The 17,661-nt window shown below is 44.8% G+C and overlaps 3 protein-coding genes and 2 long non-coding RNA genes across 9 annotated transcripts; 3 read left to right on the top strand and 2 right to left on the bottom strand.

The window, feature by feature from the left end:
• Window position 1: 1 nt before the first annotated feature.
• Window positions 2–6,241, top strand: LOC119122221 (ADP-ribosylation factor-binding protein GGA3-like). 4 transcript variants are annotated; one of them, XM_037250491.1, is made up of 17 exons: window positions 2–182; window positions 826–927; window positions 1,796–1,880; window positions 2,214–2,289; window positions 2,682–2,780; window positions 2,963–3,086; window positions 3,175–3,275; window positions 3,345–3,425; window positions 3,506–3,637; window positions 3,696–3,894; window positions 3,965–4,147; window positions 4,465–4,511; window positions 4,598–4,698; window positions 4,799–4,932; window positions 5,037–5,206; window positions 5,277–5,387; window positions 5,711–6,241. In XM_037250491.1, the coding sequence occupies exons 1-17, from the start codon at window positions 134–136 to the stop codon at window positions 5,819–5,821; spliced, it is 1,905 nt and encodes a 634-aa protein (XP_037106386.1). In that variant the 5' UTR covers window positions 2–133; the 3' UTR covers window positions 5,822–6,241. The 4 variants fall into 4 exon arrangements, with proteins under 4 accessions (XP_037106386.1, XP_037106414.1, XP_037106404.1 ...); XM_037250519.1 differs by having other exon boundaries at window positions 841–927; window positions 5,711–6,236; XM_037250509.1 differs by having other exon boundaries at window positions 3,965–4,141; window positions 5,711–6,236.
• Window positions 6,242–6,643: 402 nt separating this feature from the next.
• On the bottom strand, window positions 6,644–12,901 carry LOC119122183 (cAMP-specific 3',5'-cyclic phosphodiesterase 4C-like). Its single transcript, XM_037250418.1, has 16 exons — window positions 12,786–12,901; window positions 11,875–12,012; window positions 11,677–11,804; window positions 11,420–11,602; window positions 11,247–11,286; window positions 10,997–11,067; window positions 10,677–10,839; window positions 10,361–10,454; window positions 10,126–10,283; window positions 9,835–9,933; window positions 9,589–9,753; window positions 9,394–9,493; window positions 8,887–9,041; window positions 8,680–8,802; window positions 8,386–8,568; window positions 6,644–8,302 (listed from the first exon to the last, which is right to left on the bottom strand). Exons 1-16 carry the CDS (start codon window positions 12,825–12,827, stop codon window positions 7,337–7,339), a joined length of 2,808 nt encoding a protein of 935 aa, XP_037106313.1. The 5' UTR covers window positions 12,828–12,901; the 3' UTR covers window positions 6,644–7,336.
• LOC119122294 lies at window positions 8,388–10,134 on the top strand. Of its 2 annotated transcripts, XR_005097832.1 has the most exons (4): window positions 8,388–8,513; window positions 9,322–9,478; window positions 9,595–9,699; window positions 10,034–10,134. It is a non-coding gene; the product is annotated as an uncharacterized LOC119122294 (long non-coding RNA). The 2 variants fall into 2 exon arrangements; XR_005097830.1 differs by having other exon boundaries at window positions 9,322–9,699.
• Window positions 12,902–13,349: 448 nt separating the features above from the next.
• On the top strand, window positions 13,350–15,251 carry LOC119122286. Its single transcript, XR_005097826.1, has 3 exons — window positions 13,350–13,491; window positions 13,740–13,825; window positions 15,144–15,251. It is a non-coding gene; the product is annotated as an uncharacterized LOC119122286 (long non-coding RNA).
• LOC119122253 (hsp90 co-chaperone Cdc37-like) lies at window positions 15,027–17,656 on the bottom strand. The gene is made up of 8 exons (XM_037250565.1): window positions 17,087–17,656; window positions 16,630–16,911; window positions 16,487–16,565; window positions 15,976–16,091; window positions 15,778–15,900; window positions 15,531–15,713; window positions 15,259–15,330; window positions 15,027–15,192 (listed from the first exon to the last, which is right to left on the bottom strand). Exons 1-8 carry the CDS (start codon window positions 17,198–17,200, stop codon window positions 15,094–15,096), a joined length of 1,068 nt encoding a protein of 355 aa, XP_037106460.1. The 5' UTR covers window positions 17,201–17,656; the 3' UTR covers window positions 15,027–15,093.
• Between the last annotated feature and the right edge of the window lie 5 nt (window positions 17,657–17,661).

The following is a 17,661-nucleotide window of genomic DNA, read 5'->3' as shown; positions in this document are numbered from 1 at the left end:
GAAGTAATTGGTGCTTGTGATTAAAATTGCAGTGTCGCCGGAATAGACAATCGGCCATGCGTTTGCTCTATTCAGACAAAGGCACCCACTAAAAAGGGATTATGATGGTTGTGTGAAGAAGGAGTAGAGCCAGATGAGGTGGCTCAGGCATCTTCGACACCTCCCTGCCAAGGTTTTTCCAGGTATGTACGAGGACACACCAGAAGAGACTGTTTTGTCTCCGGGTTGGTCTGGGAGCACCTCAGGAACCCCCAGAAGAGCTTAGTGAAGTGGCTGGGGAGAGCTTGCCTCCCTTCCTTTCATACCAGCAACTGTAATTACAAACTTTCTTTTTCTTTTCACATTATCCTCATATTCTTCCTTCTCACTATCTTTCTGTACTTCTGCCCACCATTGCAACATTTTATCGCCCTCTCAGCCATCTTAGCTTCCATATTCTTCTTTCGACTTTCCATCCTTTAGTTGCGTCCTCCCTTCGTCCCCATTTTTGTTTCTTTCAATATAGCCTTGGTTTCCTCCTCCCTACCTCGCATCCTTAATTCTTCCATCCTCCCTTCCTTCCTTTTCTACATCAAACTGTATTTCCTATCTCCCAACCTTCCAGCTTCCTTTCTTCTAGCGTTCTTCCTCCTTGTATCCTGTCCTCCTCCCTGCCTTTTTTTCCTGAACATTCTTAATGTATCCATATATATTTTGACTTAATTGTGCACGAAAGATTGAGTTGTTAAGTAGGGCAACTAGTGTAAACAGTGTGACTAGCGAGTGCGGTATGAGTGTCACGTGTCGTCGCGGGCAAGCCAGTTTGACATCCTCGCTTCCCCCAAGTGACACTTTTCGCAGACGTCGACAACTACCTCTCGACGTGCTGCGGCAGAAAAGCGGCCATGGCGAACGGCGACAGCCGTCCAACTTTGGACTCATGGCTCAGTGAGTAGAAGTGTATCTGTTCGGTTGACTTGGTTTGGTTTCCGCGCTTTGGATTTAAGTTTGGACTCAATGTCATTGAACGCATCTCCGCGCGGAAAGACTCGTGACATGTCTGGAAGTTATCGTTTTCTTTTGACCAAGAAATTGCGACTAACGATTCAAACAAAGTATTTTTTTCCACCACGCGTTTATCAACAATACGCGTTTTGAGGTGGAAATATTGGGGCAAACAGGAGACGCTTGTCACAGGAAGTTGTTTCGTTTCGTCTGTGCGCGTACACGTCTTGCTAATGATGAAAGCCGAACGTTCGTGATATTTATTTTGGGGCGGCTAATTTCGTCATGTTTGCAAAAACAATCATCCAATTAATGTTTCAAGTACTTAAAATATAATACTGTGGTAATATGTGAAATCAGCTATCACTTAAACTAAAGCTATATCTAAAGTGAGAGCAATGCTCGGTGACTCAAATTTTCTAAATTATGTTTATTTTTTAACTCTTATTGGTTAACTCTTTTTGTCAAAACCACGGAGAAACAATTAAGTTCACAATTTCTTTTTCATAAGAACACTAAATTGGAAAATTGTGTTTTGCATAGGTACACTGGAACAGTAGTAACAATAGTATTACCCAAAATTATTTTAGACAACGTCCCAATGTTGTATTAAAGACTAAAACATTTTCTACAATGAATTATTAATAGAAACAGAATTCAACAGAATGGTGAAGGCACCTTAAAGGGGTCTTTCAGTCTTATAATCTCATATTAATAATCTCAATCTTTGACATTTGTAGGTAGTAATACCTTTTTGATGATCAGTTGAGTGTCATTGTGTTTTAACACTAAAACATCTTCTCTTGTCCAGACCAGGCCACGGATCCGAACAACCAGGAAGACATGTGGGACTGCATCCAGGCCTTTTCTCAATTGGTCAACAAGGAGACTGATGGGTGAGCAGAGTGTTCAAATGAGATCCAAACCTCTGTTGACGTTTAACATGTCCACAATAAATTCATGTTTACAGTTGAAACACAACAATGTTGCCTCACATCCATGTTGACATATATTACGGCATCTCATCCAAGTGTGTGGAGCAACACCAAATCAGCTATATGCTAACAGCTAATATGAGATTTTCCATAGTTGTCGAATGCTTGAAAGTACTTGAAATTTGATCCGAACGGTACTCAAATAGCGCTTTAATCAGATTTTTGGGAAAGTTTCATGCTGCTTTTAATACTGTCAACATATCTGCTAAATTTTACTTCTTTTGTTTGTGTCAGTCCACAGGTTGCTCTCAGTCTTCTTGCTCATAAAATTCAGTCTCCCCAAGAAAAAGAGGCTCTTCAAGCTCTGACTGTAAGTAATTAAAACTTCAGTACTTTAGCAAGTTCATTAAAATTAGCATGAAGATTGGTCTTGCTTGGGGTGGCTTCTCAAGGTTTCTCCTATTTCTTCTCAATGTAAAAGATCAGACATTGTATTTTATTTAATTGAGTGGAGATCCCAGTTAATAGTGCATGAACATGTGACTAACTTTTATCACATGATGGCCTGAACACGATGGATTTCACGATGTATCCAAAACCCGCGCAGTCATTCCACTTTAAGTGTCACTCGCCGGATCTTCTGACCCCTCATGTGACATCCAGCGACACGGTTGTCCTCGCAGTTGGATTTAGCCAAGAGGACGGAAGGTTAGCACGTTGCCTTCAATCGGTGGTGAGCTGTCGCTGCTCCTTTGTTCCTAGGTTCTCGAGGCGTGCATGAACAACTGCGGCAAGAAGTTCCGCAGCGAAGCAGCTAAGTTCCGATTCCTCAACGAGCTCATCAAGGTATTGTCGCCAAAGGTAAGAATCAAGACCGGTGCTCGGATGTCAAGTCGAGCGACATTCCCAGTTAAATTTAGCGTCAGAATGAACTTCTGGTCATTTAAAGTCAAGGTCAAAGTCTGCTTTATTGTCAATTTCTTCACATGCCAAGACACGGTTCTGTTAGTTTCGTTCTGACTCGGTCAACTTCCTCTGTGCAGTTCTTGGGTTCTTGGACTGCCCCGTCGGTCAAAGATAAGCTGATTCAGGTTCTTTATGGTTGGACACTCTGGCTCAAAGAGGAAACAAAAATCCAGGACGCCTACTCTATGCTCAAGAAACAAGGTACGGTTAAGTTGTCTCACGTGTTCACATTATTATCAATATTAATATATTTTTTTGTATATCCTTCATGCAATGTGCTTATTTTTAGGGGTGATAAAAAAGGATCCCAAATTACCAGATAAAGTCATAATGGCCCCTCCACCACAGAGAGCCACAGACTCCGTTTTTGACCAAGGGGACAAAGCGACGGTGTGTTTGTGAACGTTTGTGTGGTGTGTAAGGTTTGCTCCATCACTACAATTATTTTATTTCCTCCAGCTCCTATCCAGATTATTAAAAAGTGGACGCCCTGAAGACTTGGAGACTGCCAACAGGCTCATTAAAAGCACAATGAAAGAGGTGAGCCCTCTTATGAAACATGCCATAGTGTCATCTTTAAAAAATAGTCAAGCAATTGTTTTGGTGTGTGTGTTGTTTAGGAGCAGGAGAAGGCAGAGAAAGCCTCAAAGCGTGAAATGACTCTGAAGGCAGTGGAGAGTAGCACCAAGCAGCTCAGAGAGATGTTGGACGAGCACAAGGAAGCATCTTTCCTGCCCATGGATGAATTGAAGGTAACGTTACTATTATTCACATACCCTTGCAAAATGTAACGCTAGAATTCTATATTAGGACCTGTATGAGAGCTGCGAGCGCCTGAGGCCGAGCCTTTTTCGTCTGGCTAGCGACACGGTGGATGACGACGAGGCTCTGGCGCAGATCCTGGCGGCCAACGACGAACTCACCCTGGTCGTCAATGCCTACAAGGAGCGAACCGGCAGGCGAGAATGTAACAGAAAAAGTGAAGAAGCAGTGACAGACATAAACAACAGTGAGACCGCACACATTAGTGACCCGCTGATGTATTCTTTCGTTTGTATGACCGAGTGTTGTTATTGTAGCTTCCACAAGTCCCCGAGAGATCAAGAGCTACCACCTCATCGACCTGTCTGCCTTCGACTCACCTCAGACAGACAGAAAAGCCGACTCGCCTTCGTCCGTTCACTCCTCACCACTCTTCTCCTCTTGTCTGGATTACACCGACAACTCTGCGGTTGAACAGAACCCTCCGCAATCAGGCACGGGTATATTTTTTTTCCTCTCTAGAACTGTCGTCAAGCCAATTGGAAAAAATATATTCGACAAATGCACAAATTGAACAGAAAACGTAAATGGGAAGTCGACTTAAAAAAATGATTTAATTCTACAAGATCCCTTAAATACGTATGTCCACAAGGGGGCGCAAATTCCCTATTTATAGGCATCATGACATCAGGAACCCTTTCAGCATTGAGACCCCAGCACCACAATTATCCTTAAATATTGTTAATTCAATTAATATACTTTATAAACTTTAAATCGGTCTGCTTCACCACTGATACATGTGTAACTACGATTCCAGATTTACTTCTTCTGTCTCCAAAATCGTATTTTGACGAGCTAATGCAGGTGAGACTTCACTCAACGGGAAGTAAAATTCTTTAATGTGATTTTATTGTAACTTAAATGTATATGTACATGAATATTTCCCACAGCTCGATGGAGCAGTCGAGCCAACGAACAAGGAGAGGGGCCCCTTGCTGAGAGCCCGCGGATGTGGGAAAAATGTCTCTTCACCAAAGGAAATTAACATATGGTGATAATGACCTTGCCAAACCCAACCAACACGTGCCATTTTCACGTACATGACGAGTTGAATTTTGTGTGCCATTGGTACTTTTTTTGCCCCCTGTCAGGTCACAGGATCAGCAGTTAACGAGTTTAGGATCTTGTTCAAGTCACCCTCAACCACCAGCACCTTCGGAAGACTGGGCATGTCCGCAACAGGGGCTGAAAAATATCTTTGTTCCCATGGAGACCATCAAGTCTAGTACATAATCTATTATTGGGCTGGGCAAACTTAAGTGCTGAAGGGCCACGTTTGTGTTTGAGTGTTTTCCTTTTTCTTCCTGACACGTTGAATCCTTTTTGCAGGTCAGCTGGAGCCCATCACCATCTACGACCACTGCGGCGTCCACGTCACACTTCATTTCACCAGGAACTCGCCACCCGGTCATCCTGACGTTGCCGTAGTGGTCATCTCCACGGTCAACACTTCCTCTCTGGGAGTGAAAGATTTCATGTTTCAAGTTGCTGTCCCTAAGGTAAAAAAAACACCTCAAACATTGAAGTTGAGTGATGAGCATACTGTAATTTTGTTTCTTTGTCTGCCAGACCATGTCGGTAAAACTTCAACCTGCGTCAACAACACACTTGCCTCCTTACAACCCCCTCCAGCCCCCGCCTGCCATTTCCCAGGTCATCCTGTTAGCTAATCCACACAAGGTGAATCAGCTCAGATCTCATGTTTTTTTATGAAAATGTGTATAGCTTAGGCTTTCTGTCAGCTATCTTAATGCTAATGCTAAAAAGCCTCCTGTTTTGGTGCAATAAACCTTTAAGCAATGCATTGAATACAATCAGTGCAGCATCTCATGTAGACAGGCAATAGACAGTCTTATATTCTGCATTTCTCACTTAGTCGACTGGATACTTAAAAACTACTACTACCACTCAGTTCCACACATCTTGGTGGCACCGTTTGACCTTGCCGGGGTCCTCGACTCTGCCTGACTCATTTCATGTCTGGATTGTTTTTGCTTCCTCAGTGTAAAATGCGTCTGCGCTACAAGCTCACTCTGACACACGGACACCAACAGTTGAATGAGCACGGAGAGATACAAAACTTGCCGGACTGGACGTCTCTGATTGGCTGCTGAAAACGCCGCACACCTTTCTTTATCACACTCGGTTTCACGGGCACTCTTTCACTCAAGAGCCTCAAAATGACAATGAAGTCTTACATGCATCACAATCTTTGGACTTTTCTTCCTATTTAGGTCAGTTGTTAGTTATTTAGGTCAGTTGTTAGTTAAACTATCTTTGCTTTTGATACATTTGCAACATTTCCCAACATATTATTAGGTTTGCTTTGGAATTAATCTTGACACCGCAGATGCTTTTTGGTTTTTTTCTGAAAGGATTTTGTTTGTTTTATCCAAGACTTTTTGTGTTTCTGCAATTGGAATCATTGGACCTCCATTGTGCCAATGCTTTATTTTGCATCTGAAGCCCTATCTGACTCTATTAATCACTTACAGTGAATAAAACAAGACCAGATCAGTGTTACCCTTCTGAAACTGTTTAATCTGTTCATTTGATAAATAATGATACAGTAATTTATTTGCTGAATCAGGAAAGCAATGTTTGTAAATCAAACAACCAAAAATACAATCAAGACTCAAATCGATGAGTTATTGTGACCATTTTTGCATTAATTTCACTTTAAAATAACAAACTCAAATTTTTTTTTTCTTTTCTTTTCAATCTTTGTCCGTGGGCTATGATATTGTTGGACAAGCCAGGACACCTTTCATCCTGTCTCTGTTCTTAAGTGCATATTTTCAAAAGTATTCATGTATTTTCTTTTCAATTGTTTTTTTATTGCATTAGATTAGATGACCCTAACAACAACAACCAAAAATACAATTGCCTGGAACTGCTTCTTAACTTTTCTTTCACTGGCAAAAAGGTAAAAATAGTTCCACTTGATCCATCATATTTATTAGATGACATCAGAAGATTAAAATACACGTTTGTTATGTACATATATGTAACAGGTGATAAAGTGCCAAAAATGTCTTTTTTTTTTTCTTTTTTTCTTCTTTTTTTTTTACAAAAGACAAACAAAAAGTTGATTTATGGAAGACCGTCACACCCTTGAGCCCGGACCCACAATCTCTTAATTCATAGACAACGAGCCGGCCCTCATTTTGGCTCGCGTTTGAGTGAGTCAGTGAGTATACCGGGTGTTGTTGCCTGCAAATCATTAGTGATGACTTCTTGACAGTACAGTACTGCCACACTTTACAAGTGTGAAAACAAAACCACAGACTTCACTTTCTGCACTTTTTTTTTTTTTCCTTTTAGGACAAACAAGTCAGGAGTGGTTGGATCTTGGTCGTGGACGACACAGAAGACAATGGCGAGTATAGTCTGTGATCTCGAGAGAACAGGCACAATCTTATTTGCATGTAATGTGTTATTTTTGTGAGCCTTGTTCGAAGGTCCTTAAGAACAGCTTGCATTGCCGCCGCCGCCGCCTCCCACAGAGCTTCTGCCCACGACGTCTCAGCTCGGACATTTCCAAGTGGACAGCGCGTGAGTGACGGGCTGGCTCTCACTTAATGCGCGTTTTCATCTTCTCACCGAACCGGTTTGCTTCGTCGGCACCTCTAACTCTCCTCTTCTTCCTCGTTTTCTTCCCCATCTTTCTCTTCGACTTCTTCCTCGTTCTCTTCCCCATCTTTCTCTTCAACTTCTTCCTCGTTTTCTTCCCCATCTTTCTCTTCAACTTCTTCCTCATTTTCTTCCCCATCTTTCTCTTCGACTTCTTCCTCGTTTTCTTCCCCATCTTTCTCTTCCACTTCTTCCTCGTTTTCTTCCCCATCTTTCTCTTCGACTTCTTCTTCGTTTTCTTCCCCATCGTTCTCTTCGACTTCTTCCTGCTCTTTCTCCACAGTATCGACTTCGTTCTCAGCATTGGTTTCCTCTTCCACATCATTTTCCTCCACTTCCTCTTCAACATCCTCCTCTTGTTTCTCCTCTTCCTCATTCGCCACTGATTCATCTTCCTCCCCGTCAAAATTTCCCTCTGCTCCATCCTCCTCCTCCACGTTTCCTTCTGCCTGCTCTTCCTCCTCCACATTCTCGACTTCTTCATCCTCATTCATTTCCCCTGCGTCCACATCTTCATCTTGTTTAGTCTCCCCATCCTCTGCTTCCTCTTCCTTTTCACCCATCTCATCTTCCATCTGCTCCTCTGCAGGGTAGTGTTCTTCTTCCTCCTTGTCACCAGTCTGTTCATCCTCATCACTCACGCCGTTCTGCTCCCGGTTGTGGTTCCTCTCGTCCTCAGTCTCACCTTGGCCGTCAGGGCAAGGAGCTCTCTCTCCGCCGCCGCCGGTCCTCGTGTGAACATGGTTGTGGTTGTTGTGCTCCAAGTCCTCCAGCGTGAGCTCAAACTGAAAGCGATCATGCTGCAAGTGTCTGTCTGGAGGAGGCGACGGAGACTGAGGCATGGTGGTCAAGTACCACTCGCGGTTCTCCTCCAGTGTGTCCAGAAGCTCCTGGGCGTCAGGGTGTACCAGGTCGGCCCACGTCTCCCACAGCGGGTGGACGATGTAGTCGATGAAACCCACCTGAAGCGCAAGAGGACTTAAATATGCTTTTGTTTCTGACAACTGTAAAAATCACTCCTCATGTCGAAAGAGCAAATCCACACCTGGCTCTTCTCCACAGAGGCGGTGTGTTTGTCGCACATGGCGCTGATCTCCATGCCGCGCTCCCTCTCCTTATCGCCCTGGCGAAAAAACTCCTCCATGATCCTCTCTGTCCACTGCCGGTACAAAGGTAAGGGCCTGGTCGGGTTGCTCAGGTCAGCGCAGTGAACCATGTTCTTCAGGACCTGCAACAGTGACCTACATTTACAATCTATTTACGTAGTTTAATTTTTTACTCCGTAGCTCTAGCAAGTGGATCTCATGCCATTAAACAAAAATCCAATCTGGCAACCCACCTGAATGCGCTCATTGTAGTGATCCAGCAGGAGCACGCCAGAGCTGGTCACCTTCTTTGTCTCCACCATGGTCTTCAGGTCTGCCAGCAGTGTCATGTGTTTGGACATGTCTGTGGCCAAAACCTGAGGATGAACCCCCCCCCCCCCAAAAAACAAATTCAGATTTTCATTGCAACTACAATTACATTATATCAATGAGGCACTAACGATATCAATGACGAGCTTGCGAAGGCTCTGCCGCTGCCGCTTGGTAAGGTTCTGGAAGATGTCACAGTTGTCCTGGTGTAGGAGCTTAAAGCCGACAGCCAGGTGGTGGTTCTCCAGGACCGATTCGTCGTTGTACATCAGTGCCAACTCCGAGTCTGGACACATCGCCGCCACAGTTACTCCGAGATTTAAAATGGACTCTACTGGGTGTCATTATAACGTGAACAATTCTCTTCCAAGTGAACACTTCATTTTGACGAGGAACAAGTTTTCAAAGTTGCTCCAAACTCAATTGTCTTCTCTCACGTACTTTGTTCAAGTTAACAGTTTCTCGTTTCTCTTTACACCATAATTAGCAGGAGCTGTAGTCCCGTTAATTGCAGTGTTCAAACAGCACGGCGCCATGATCATTATCTGCATTCTGTCTATTTTCAGAGCACCATCTTAAATGAACTTTGGAACTCCTTCTGTTATATGTCATTTGAATCTCTTATATGTGGGACTCACTGGTGTTGATGAGGAACTGATTAGAAACTCCAGGATGATCAACATCATGAATGGCGGCGGCAAAGAGGGCAGCAAGGATCTCCAGGTCAGTGAAGACAGCCTGAGGGGAAAGACCCAAATAAGGAACATTGAAAATTTTTTTGAAGTAGGGTTTCCACTCATGTTCCACTTCATTTTTTTTCTCATGTGACATACGTCGAGGGCCGGAGTGGAGAGGAGCACGTGTGTGGACTGGGTGACATCGGCAGCGTGGAGGCTGTTGTGGTACGCTACGTTGCCGTGGTAATGGTCTTCCAGTGTCATCACGTAAGTGACAAAGGTGTCAGCGGGGATCCGGAAGTTCTTCAGCAGCTCTCGCTCCTGGGAAGATCAAGTGCCCTTAGCTTAATGCTAACAAACAATGCGAAGGATATCATCTCCTCTCTCACAAAAATGTTTTACCTGAAAAATGGTGTACATGATGCAGCTGAGTGGTCTGTTGTTGGAGACGTCAGCAACTTGAAATATGTTGAAGCTCCACTTGTCTAAATCCTCCAACTCCTGCTTCAAAAGTGTACAAACACAGACATGCAATATGGACAACCAATAAAATTCACGTAGATGATTCCAGACATGGCTAATGCTAATTCTGCTTTGTCAGAGACACTTGGGCAGGGCGGAAGTAGTGAATTGGCGATGGAGAATGACATCAAGTTCTCAGTCGAGTAGACCATATTTAAATTTTCGCCAGACCTTGGCGAGCTCGTCCTCATGCTCGGTGTTGACCCCAAAGCGAGGCATGGAGGCGCTCGAGAGGCTGGAGCTGTGCGACAGTTTCCGCACGCCGCTGATTTGACTCATCGGTTTGTCTTTCAGATTTGGTGACGGGATCTCCACTTCGTTCTGCTTGTCTACACACACAGACACACACACACACAGTTTAATCGCTGATGTTATTCTGCTGGGATAGGAATATGGCTCCACTCACCAAGGAAGGTGCTGGAGATGTACTCTGACACCTGGTTACCGGAGCGACTCATCTCGGACAGGTGGGACAGCTCTCTGTTCAGCATCCTCTTGAACTGTCGTACCGCAAAGTAACATAAGGTCACAAAGTGTGCCAGCTACCAGAGGTCAAGTAACATGACGCCGCTAAAATTCTGCATTTGTTTTACAATTGCCAATTAGTGTCTCTCAAAACGGGCTCCCTCTAGTTGTATGTAAAGAATTGCTGAATTAAATATCCAGAACCAGAAATATGCAAGGGATGACTGTATATAATTTGAAAAAAAATTATCCTCTACCTTATTGGATGCCATCTCACTGACAGAGCGGTGCGTCTGGATGGTTTCCAACTGGTCCAAACACCAGTCCAGTTCTTCTAGCGTGTCCAAGGCGAGCTGCTGGTATTGCTGGTCGCACAGCGTGGCCCTGGGACTCGCGCACAGCCCACCAAGCGGAGATCTCCTGAAAATAAAAGGTGCAGTACAATATGTGGTACAAATACAGTAACAGGCATAAAATATACTAGAATGCGACGAACAATTGTAATTCATTCGTGAAATTACATATGTTAATAAACAACACAAAAATAAACGACATATCAGTTACGCTAATGACTGACTTGACTGTCGGCGTGGAGACGTTGGCGAGGATGGTAAAATTGCTCCGCACCGATCGCAGACTAGCCAGAACCTTAAACACAATACACACACATTGCAAAACACATTTACAGGCAACTTCCATACCAAGTCAATTTACACATGCACTACACACCCTGCAATGGAAATGTAATGTTCCAAACTAAACCGCAGCTTAGCCGAAACACGTTTACAGTAATGATGGAACGGTGTCCTGGACCAAGCTCCACTCACCTGAGCAAAAGGAGTGACGATGAAGTCCTCCCCTGTGTGACTAAACGATGACAAACACATGTTAACAATCAAGTCGCTTGCTCATACCTGACTTAGAAAAGCAAAGGATATTCAGACAATACTCCAAAGTTAATTATCAGGCCTCACACTGGAGGTCCAAGCAATGCGCTCACCCTTCGCTCGCCAGGGACGAATTTCGTGACACCGTCTTTGGCGACATGTCGTAATCTGAATCCGAGCGGTAGAGGAAGGACTCCCTCCTCTGGCTTTGGGGGAAGGATGTGTTGATTGTAAGTCCTGGACTCTGCGAGCCCAGTGGCGTGTGAGCGGGGGAGACGCCATTTTCTCCTTCATAACTACAAAAACAGTGTTTGAGGAGATGCCTTGGAGAAAACTCGGTTGGAACGTGGAGGTGACAGGCTGTGCGAACCTGTCAGCGTCAGCTTGCGTGATGGAGATGCGCGGCGGGATGCGGAGTGGCAGCGTTGTGGGACGTGCCACGTTGCTAAGGACCTCTGGCGAGCGAGTGCGGTCGCGAGGGCGTAGCCAGCAGGGAACCTGTGGCAAGCAAAAAAAAATGTCTTGGCTGCCAGACCAAAGCGGGTGGCCCGTGCTGTACGTTGACTACCTGTAGACTAGATGAGAGTCTCCTGCTCCTACCCCTGCGTAGCTCCGCCCCCAGCGTGGCCCCAGACGTGTAGGATCGGCTGTAGCGCGGCGACTCTGGCTTTTCCCCTGCGCCAACCGTTATTTGAACGTCTTCACCCTATAAAACAACAAGGAGACCAGCGTTATGTCTCAACCACAATCAAGTACTTGATTGCATTCTTAAAAAGCTTCAAAATGTTTGTGCGGGTGCGTGCGTGTGTGTGTGTGAGAGAGAGCGAGAGATAAGGCTGTTACAGACGGCACTCTTGGATGCTGATCTGCACTGCAGCAACGTAGCAACAAAACACTCGTGGTGGGGGGGGGCGGACGATAGCAGTTGCTAGGCAACCGTGCCGTGTTACTCCCATGCTGCGCTTCATGTTGTCATCCAGAGCAGATGTGGAAGGATGCATCTAAATTTATAGTCATTTCCAAAAAGCTACTTGCCGAGTTAGATCAATAAAAGCCTGTTTGAATAATGCATGCTCTCATGTACTTCGTTCTGGATGAAAGCATCCTGGCATCATCGAAGTGGATTCCTTCACTTTACAAAAAGCACAAAGGAAGGTCAAAATGTGTGGAAATCACCAGGTGAGCGAGTCTTTCACGGCAGTCGACCCAAATACGCGTTTATACAAGTCCACGTGAACCTTTTTGACCTAAGGGCCCGTTCAAATATTGCTGCTGTATTGATTAGTTTGATAAACATTACCACGGAAATGTAAACTATTGTTCTTTGTTTCTGTCGACTTGACTGAACAATAGCATAGTGCCTCCCGGTGGCCAAGTTGGGCACACCTGAAGGAGCAGCACAATGATTTAGATTGCTGCATGAAATCACACACAAAAAAAATAATTCTCAACATTGATCTTGATACTTTTCTACCTCACCTCTTCTCCAGTTACCGACAGCACGCTGCGGCTCTTCTTCATCCTGATTGGCTCGTTCTGGGCCCCAGGGCGGAGCGTTCCGGAACCCAGGCAGCAGAGCAGGTGGAGAGCCAGGACCGGAGAGGTAGCAGGTCACTCCAAGGTTAAACCCAGGTAGAAGGTGCTTGGGGGTCAGGGGGTCGTTTAGGAGCCTTAAACCGGGTCGCCCTCTGCGTCCATTGGGCTTTCCTGACACCTCGGGGTTCAGGTGGATCAAACAGGACCCCTCGGTCCCCCCTCTGGGTCGCCGTCGTTTTTGTTTGGTTTTGGCTAACTTTTTTATTTTTTTTAATACTACTGAATATATTGATACAATTCACAGAGCTCACTCCATGTTAGAGTGTCTGCCATGAAGCTCCACCAGAATTTGGTCCTGCTTGGGCCAGGCGAGGCAACAACACACCCCAGTTAGGGTTTGCGGCTGGGAGACTGTTGGAAAAAAACATATCTCCAAATCCACTAGTCCAACTCTTCCTTGCATAGTTCCAACCTCGTAAAAATCTGTCCTTGGTGCAGTACAAAAATCCAAGAGCGTCGTGTTTTGCGGTGACCTTTCGGAATGACGAGCATCACTGCTTGGAAGTCATCTTGGAAGGTCACAAGTTTGAGCGTCTCTTCGCTTCTTCCTGTGAGGCACAATAAGAAGTATTCAAGGTCAACAGATATTGTAAGAAATCTGCACTGTGTGTGTGTGTGTATATATAATATTACAGAATATTTTTCTTGCAACATTCTGATGTTTTAGCAAACACAACTTCATCGTCAAAACGTTGCAACTTTATTTTTGTGCTATTGTTACTTTATCACAACAACCTTCCCCTTGTAAACATGACTTCACGACTTTATTGATTATGACAAATCGCAACGTGATCAAAACATGACTGCTACGAACTCTCTCGTATTTTCCTTATGCAGCCAGAAAGCCATTTCTATGAGGAAACGCTTTAAATTCTGAGCACTTTAAAAAGCACTTCATCTGAAATTCAAACATTTCCAAGCCGGTGAGTGCGCAACAAACCACTATTGCCCGAATCTCCCCTTTCCATACTTTCAAAATTGAATCAAAATCACATGATTTGTCATTTTGAGGAACACGACGCTGGCACAACATAAACACGGTGTCATTGTGGTGGCCTTGCGGGAGCTAATTCCGAGAGCGTACTGCAACAAACCGAATCTCCCTCCCATTATATAATGACTCGGAGCCCTCCGACGATGACCCAATTCAGTTTTGTTTTTTTTTGCGTCGGGAGGCTGTGGCTGTCCCGCTGTGCTTTCTGATCACCTGGCATTATACACGCACACACGTAGGGTCAACTAGTCTGCATGCGCACAGATACACGCTGGGAGGAGGGGGAGGAGGATGGTGACACAGTGACATACATGCAGGAGGCAGATATGAAGACGCAGCACGAGGGATGCCCCTCTCAAACGCACACAGGCTGCAGCATTTTGTAAAACAACATACTCACCTTGATGGCGTCCAGATGAAGGCGGGCCGGTCCTCCGCCTCCTCTTCCTCTCCTCCCGCCTCCTTCTCCTCCTTCTCCTCCTCCTCCCCCTCCTCCTCCTCCTCCTCCTCCTGGTCGCTGTCCGTGCTGGCTGCCTGCAGACGAGCCGTGCATGTGTCACAAGCGCTCTGCGTCTTCATGAATAGCAGCTCCCCACCCTCCTCGGATCTCCTCTCTCTTTCTCCTCCTCCTCGTTTTCTTCATCCAACCAACCAGCCAGACGGCAAACGCACACACACCGTGTCCTCACCCCCCCCTACCATCTTCATGGAGAAGCCCTTTACATCCCCACCCCGCTCCTTTATTACCACATGCATTGGCCAATTATAATCTCAGCCTGAGTATCCCATGCATTCCCTCTAAAAATAAAAAATATATATTTATAATTATATTGATTAAATATGTATTAAATTATTATTATTTGTATGAATTATATTACATTATTATTAATTATTATTATTAATTTATTATTAATTAATTTAGCCCCCCCTACAAAAAAAAAAAAATCTTGGTACCACTCAGGCCAACAGCTTGATGGTTAGCAATTCAGAACTGTAAATCTGCTATTGTAAATATCACAATGGCCTTAACACACTTAAATAAGAAATGATAATTGAATATTTTTGAACTAAATGTGTCCGCACATGTAAAACACACAACACAAAATAAACTCTCCAGGAAAAAAAGCTCGATGAGCTGCTACTTGGCAGTTTTTATTCAAAAACATCAAAATATTTTTAGGTCATTCCAAACACAGTTTAATCCTCTTCCTCATCTTCTCCATAACCTTCGTTCTCTCCAGACTCAGGCACCCACAGTCCAGAGTCGATGCACCTTGCCAGGTGATATTTGCCCTCCTGTGGAGACCACCACCACCACCACGTCATCATCACATCATCATCATCAACCATCCATCCGCTTACCTCAAGGTCCAATTTGCCCATAGCTTCGTGCAGCATCTCAATGTTCTTCTCATCAAAGCTCCTCTGCATGTCCTGACGGAGAGACAACAGCAGGTCAGAACCCCGTTTGTGTGTGTTTCGAGTCGTCTGTGCTGCCCGACGAGATCAATAGGCCCTATGTTTGTGTGCAAACAAAGTGAAACGGGAAACTCTCACAAGGGACTCACAGGCGGAGTAATTTGATCGCCGTCGTCGCATATGGACCAGTATGAGTGCTTAAGTGGGACATTTACCTTGGGCAGTGACTCATAGACCTCGACAGGATCTAGACCACCGGGCCCCAATCTTTTTTGCTTCTCCTCTTCTTCCAGCTCCTCCCTGGCCTCCTCCATCCGCATCCGTGCGCAGCTCCTTACACGCTCTTTCAGCAGTTCCAGCTCACGTTGGAAAGCCTCCCGGTTCAACTGGTCCGCATTCTGCGACACGCGCGTGAGGACAACGAGACTAAAACACAAGGACCGAGTTTCGACTTCTACTGACCTTCATACTTGAGAAGAACTGCCTGAAGCAGCCTCGCGGGTCCGCCTTCAATGCTCGGCCTAAATCCAAGATGGAGTGCATGACGATGGCCTGGTGGGCCACCTGCTCCATCAAGGCGTGCTTCTAAATCGGAAAAGGTAGATTTTTTTTTTTTTTAAATATTCCGTTTTATGACCCAGATGGAGCCAATTTTCTTACCTCATCGATCGCATACTCAATACAGATGACCACAAGGCGGTTAGCCGTCTCCTCACACACAAGATGCGGATTGTCCGACAGATATTTCTGACTGTCGTCGTAGCGCCGCAACATACCTAGTGTAATGTACATAAACACGTCTTCTTTGGTACCGATTAATGCGAAAGGCAACAAAAGCTTTATCAACAACATCGCTAGAAATCCAAGGTGATTTTCAAAGGATCTCTTCCATGCCTTCGAGATCACAATGTCCCATCAGTGTTGAGCTATTTTTACAACCGGCTAGTGAGCCGCACTTTAAATCAAGTCTGTTTTATTTATTAAACACAGTGCAGGTCTAGAACCACACTCCTTATATGTTTACATTTCAGAAAATCAACAGAACTCTCTAAAAGCAAGTACTTAGCGACAGAGGGAAGGTGAAATTCCCTCTATGGAAGAATACAGAATATTTTTATTATAGTTCTTTCGTCATGTGTTAGTTGCGTAAAATCAAACGACTTTGTCCTACCAAAGTGTTTGATTTCCTCGCCGTACTTCTCCACGCCTTCCTCCTGTGTCTCTTCGTTCGGTTTCATGTTGACAATACTCTACGAGACACACGTACATATTTGTAAGATGGTGGTTGCATTTGGAGGAATGTTGTTGTCTTACCCTGCTGAAGCCATCTTTGCTGATGGTGTCCACATTCCAGGGAAGCCTTTTCTCCTCACGCTTGTGTTGCTCCCTCATCTTCTCGAATAATCTTTTGTCCTTTTTCAGTTTCTTCACCTCCGCCCGGACGTTGGTCAAGTTGGCCTCCTCCCCCTCAGTCTTCCTTTCCTCCATCGCTCGGAGTCGTCGCTCGGCCTCCTCCAGGAGCCTGCCGCATTCTGCCAGGTTGCTCTCCAGGTCTTCTCCCCTTTGCTGGAACCCGGCCATCTTCTCCAGACGTGCCTGAGAATTGTCGTAAGTTCATAAAAACAAAAATCAATACTTTTGCTTATTGTTGTGGGTCGTGAGGGAGAAACCTTATTGGAAATGATTGAGAGCAGTATAACACCATGTTTATTATTTGGAGTCCAACAAAGAGTTAATTTCAAAATGTCTATGAAATGGGCATACTCCTGACCCGGTGTCTCATCCGAAACAAGCTCGGCGTGTCGACGTAAGGGTTGGTGACGTCATCGTCGTCCGAAATATCGATGTGATCCCAGGCGCTGTAGTCGATAGCTACCCCGGTCATCCTTCAGTCCAAGTGTGTCCAGCGGCGACGTTCTAACAACTCGCTGACTGCAACCTATGCTAAACACAAGCTAAACGCCAATTTGATCCTCTTAGTGAGCCACAAGCTATTTACACAAATCCTATTTTTGGCTTTTACTTAGCTGTAGTGCTGAGCAATGTCGCAGTGTTATCTGATACCTGATAGGTGAAAGCCAGGGTTCGGTCTTTAGCTAGCCAATCACATTCCAGTACATAGTTGAGTACTTAAAATTGGTCGCTTGTTCATTTTTGATGACAAACCTTTTATGCTAAATAAACACGTAGCGGCATACATTTGGTAAACTTTGTACGGATGTGGTTTGGAGGGCACTTGTCACTTATCCAGGCTAGTGAACCACTGCACCATAAAATAAAACATAAATAAAGTAAAATGTTTTGTGTTAATTAAATTATACATCAAATACCACAATGGAAGCATAT

Source organism: Syngnathus acus, chromosome 1, assembly GCF_901709675.1.
Source record: "Syngnathus acus chromosome 1, fSynAcu1.2, whole genome shotgun sequence".
NCBI lineage: Eukaryota > Metazoa > Chordata > Actinopteri > Syngnathiformes > Syngnathidae > Syngnathus > Syngnathus acus.
This window is presented reverse-complemented; position numbering and strand designations above follow the sequence as displayed.

Coding starts and splice junctions, on each gene's coding strand:
- LOC119122183 (XM_037250418.1), bottom strand. CDS start 12,827: ATGAAGAAGAGCCGCAGCGTGCTGTCGGTAACTGGAGAAGAG. Junction 11,287..11,419: donor TCGTCCCTGGCGAGCGAAGG/GTGAGCGCATTG, acceptor GTCATCGTTTAG/TCACACAGGGGAGGACTTCA. Junction 9,754..9,834: donor TCATGTACACCATTTTTCAG/GTAAAACATTTT, acceptor TGATCTTCCCAG/GAGCGAGAGCTGCTGAAGAA.
- LOC119122253 (XM_037250565.1), bottom strand. CDS start 17,200: ATGACCGGGGTAGCTATCGACTACAGCGCCTGGGATCACATCGATATT. Junction 15,714..15,777: donor AGTTCTTCTCAAGTATGAAG/GTCAGTAGAAGT, acceptor CGCGTGTCGCAG/AATGCGGACCAGTTGAACCG. Junction 15,193..15,258: donor TGGGCAAATTGGACCTTGAG/GTAAGCGGATGG, acceptor TGGTCTCCACAG/GAGGGCAAATATCACCTGGC.
- LOC119122221 (XM_037250491.1), top strand. CDS start 134: ATGAGGTGGCTCAGGCATCTTCGACACCTCCCTGCCAAGGTTTTTCCA. Junction 928..1,795: donor AACTTTGGACTCATGGCTCA/GTGAGTAGAAGT, acceptor TCTCTTGTCCAG/ACCAGGCCACGGATCCGAAC. Junction 4,512..4,597: donor ATTTTGACGAGCTAATGCAG/GTGAGACTTCAC, acceptor TATTTCCCACAG/CTCGATGGAGCAGTCGAGCC.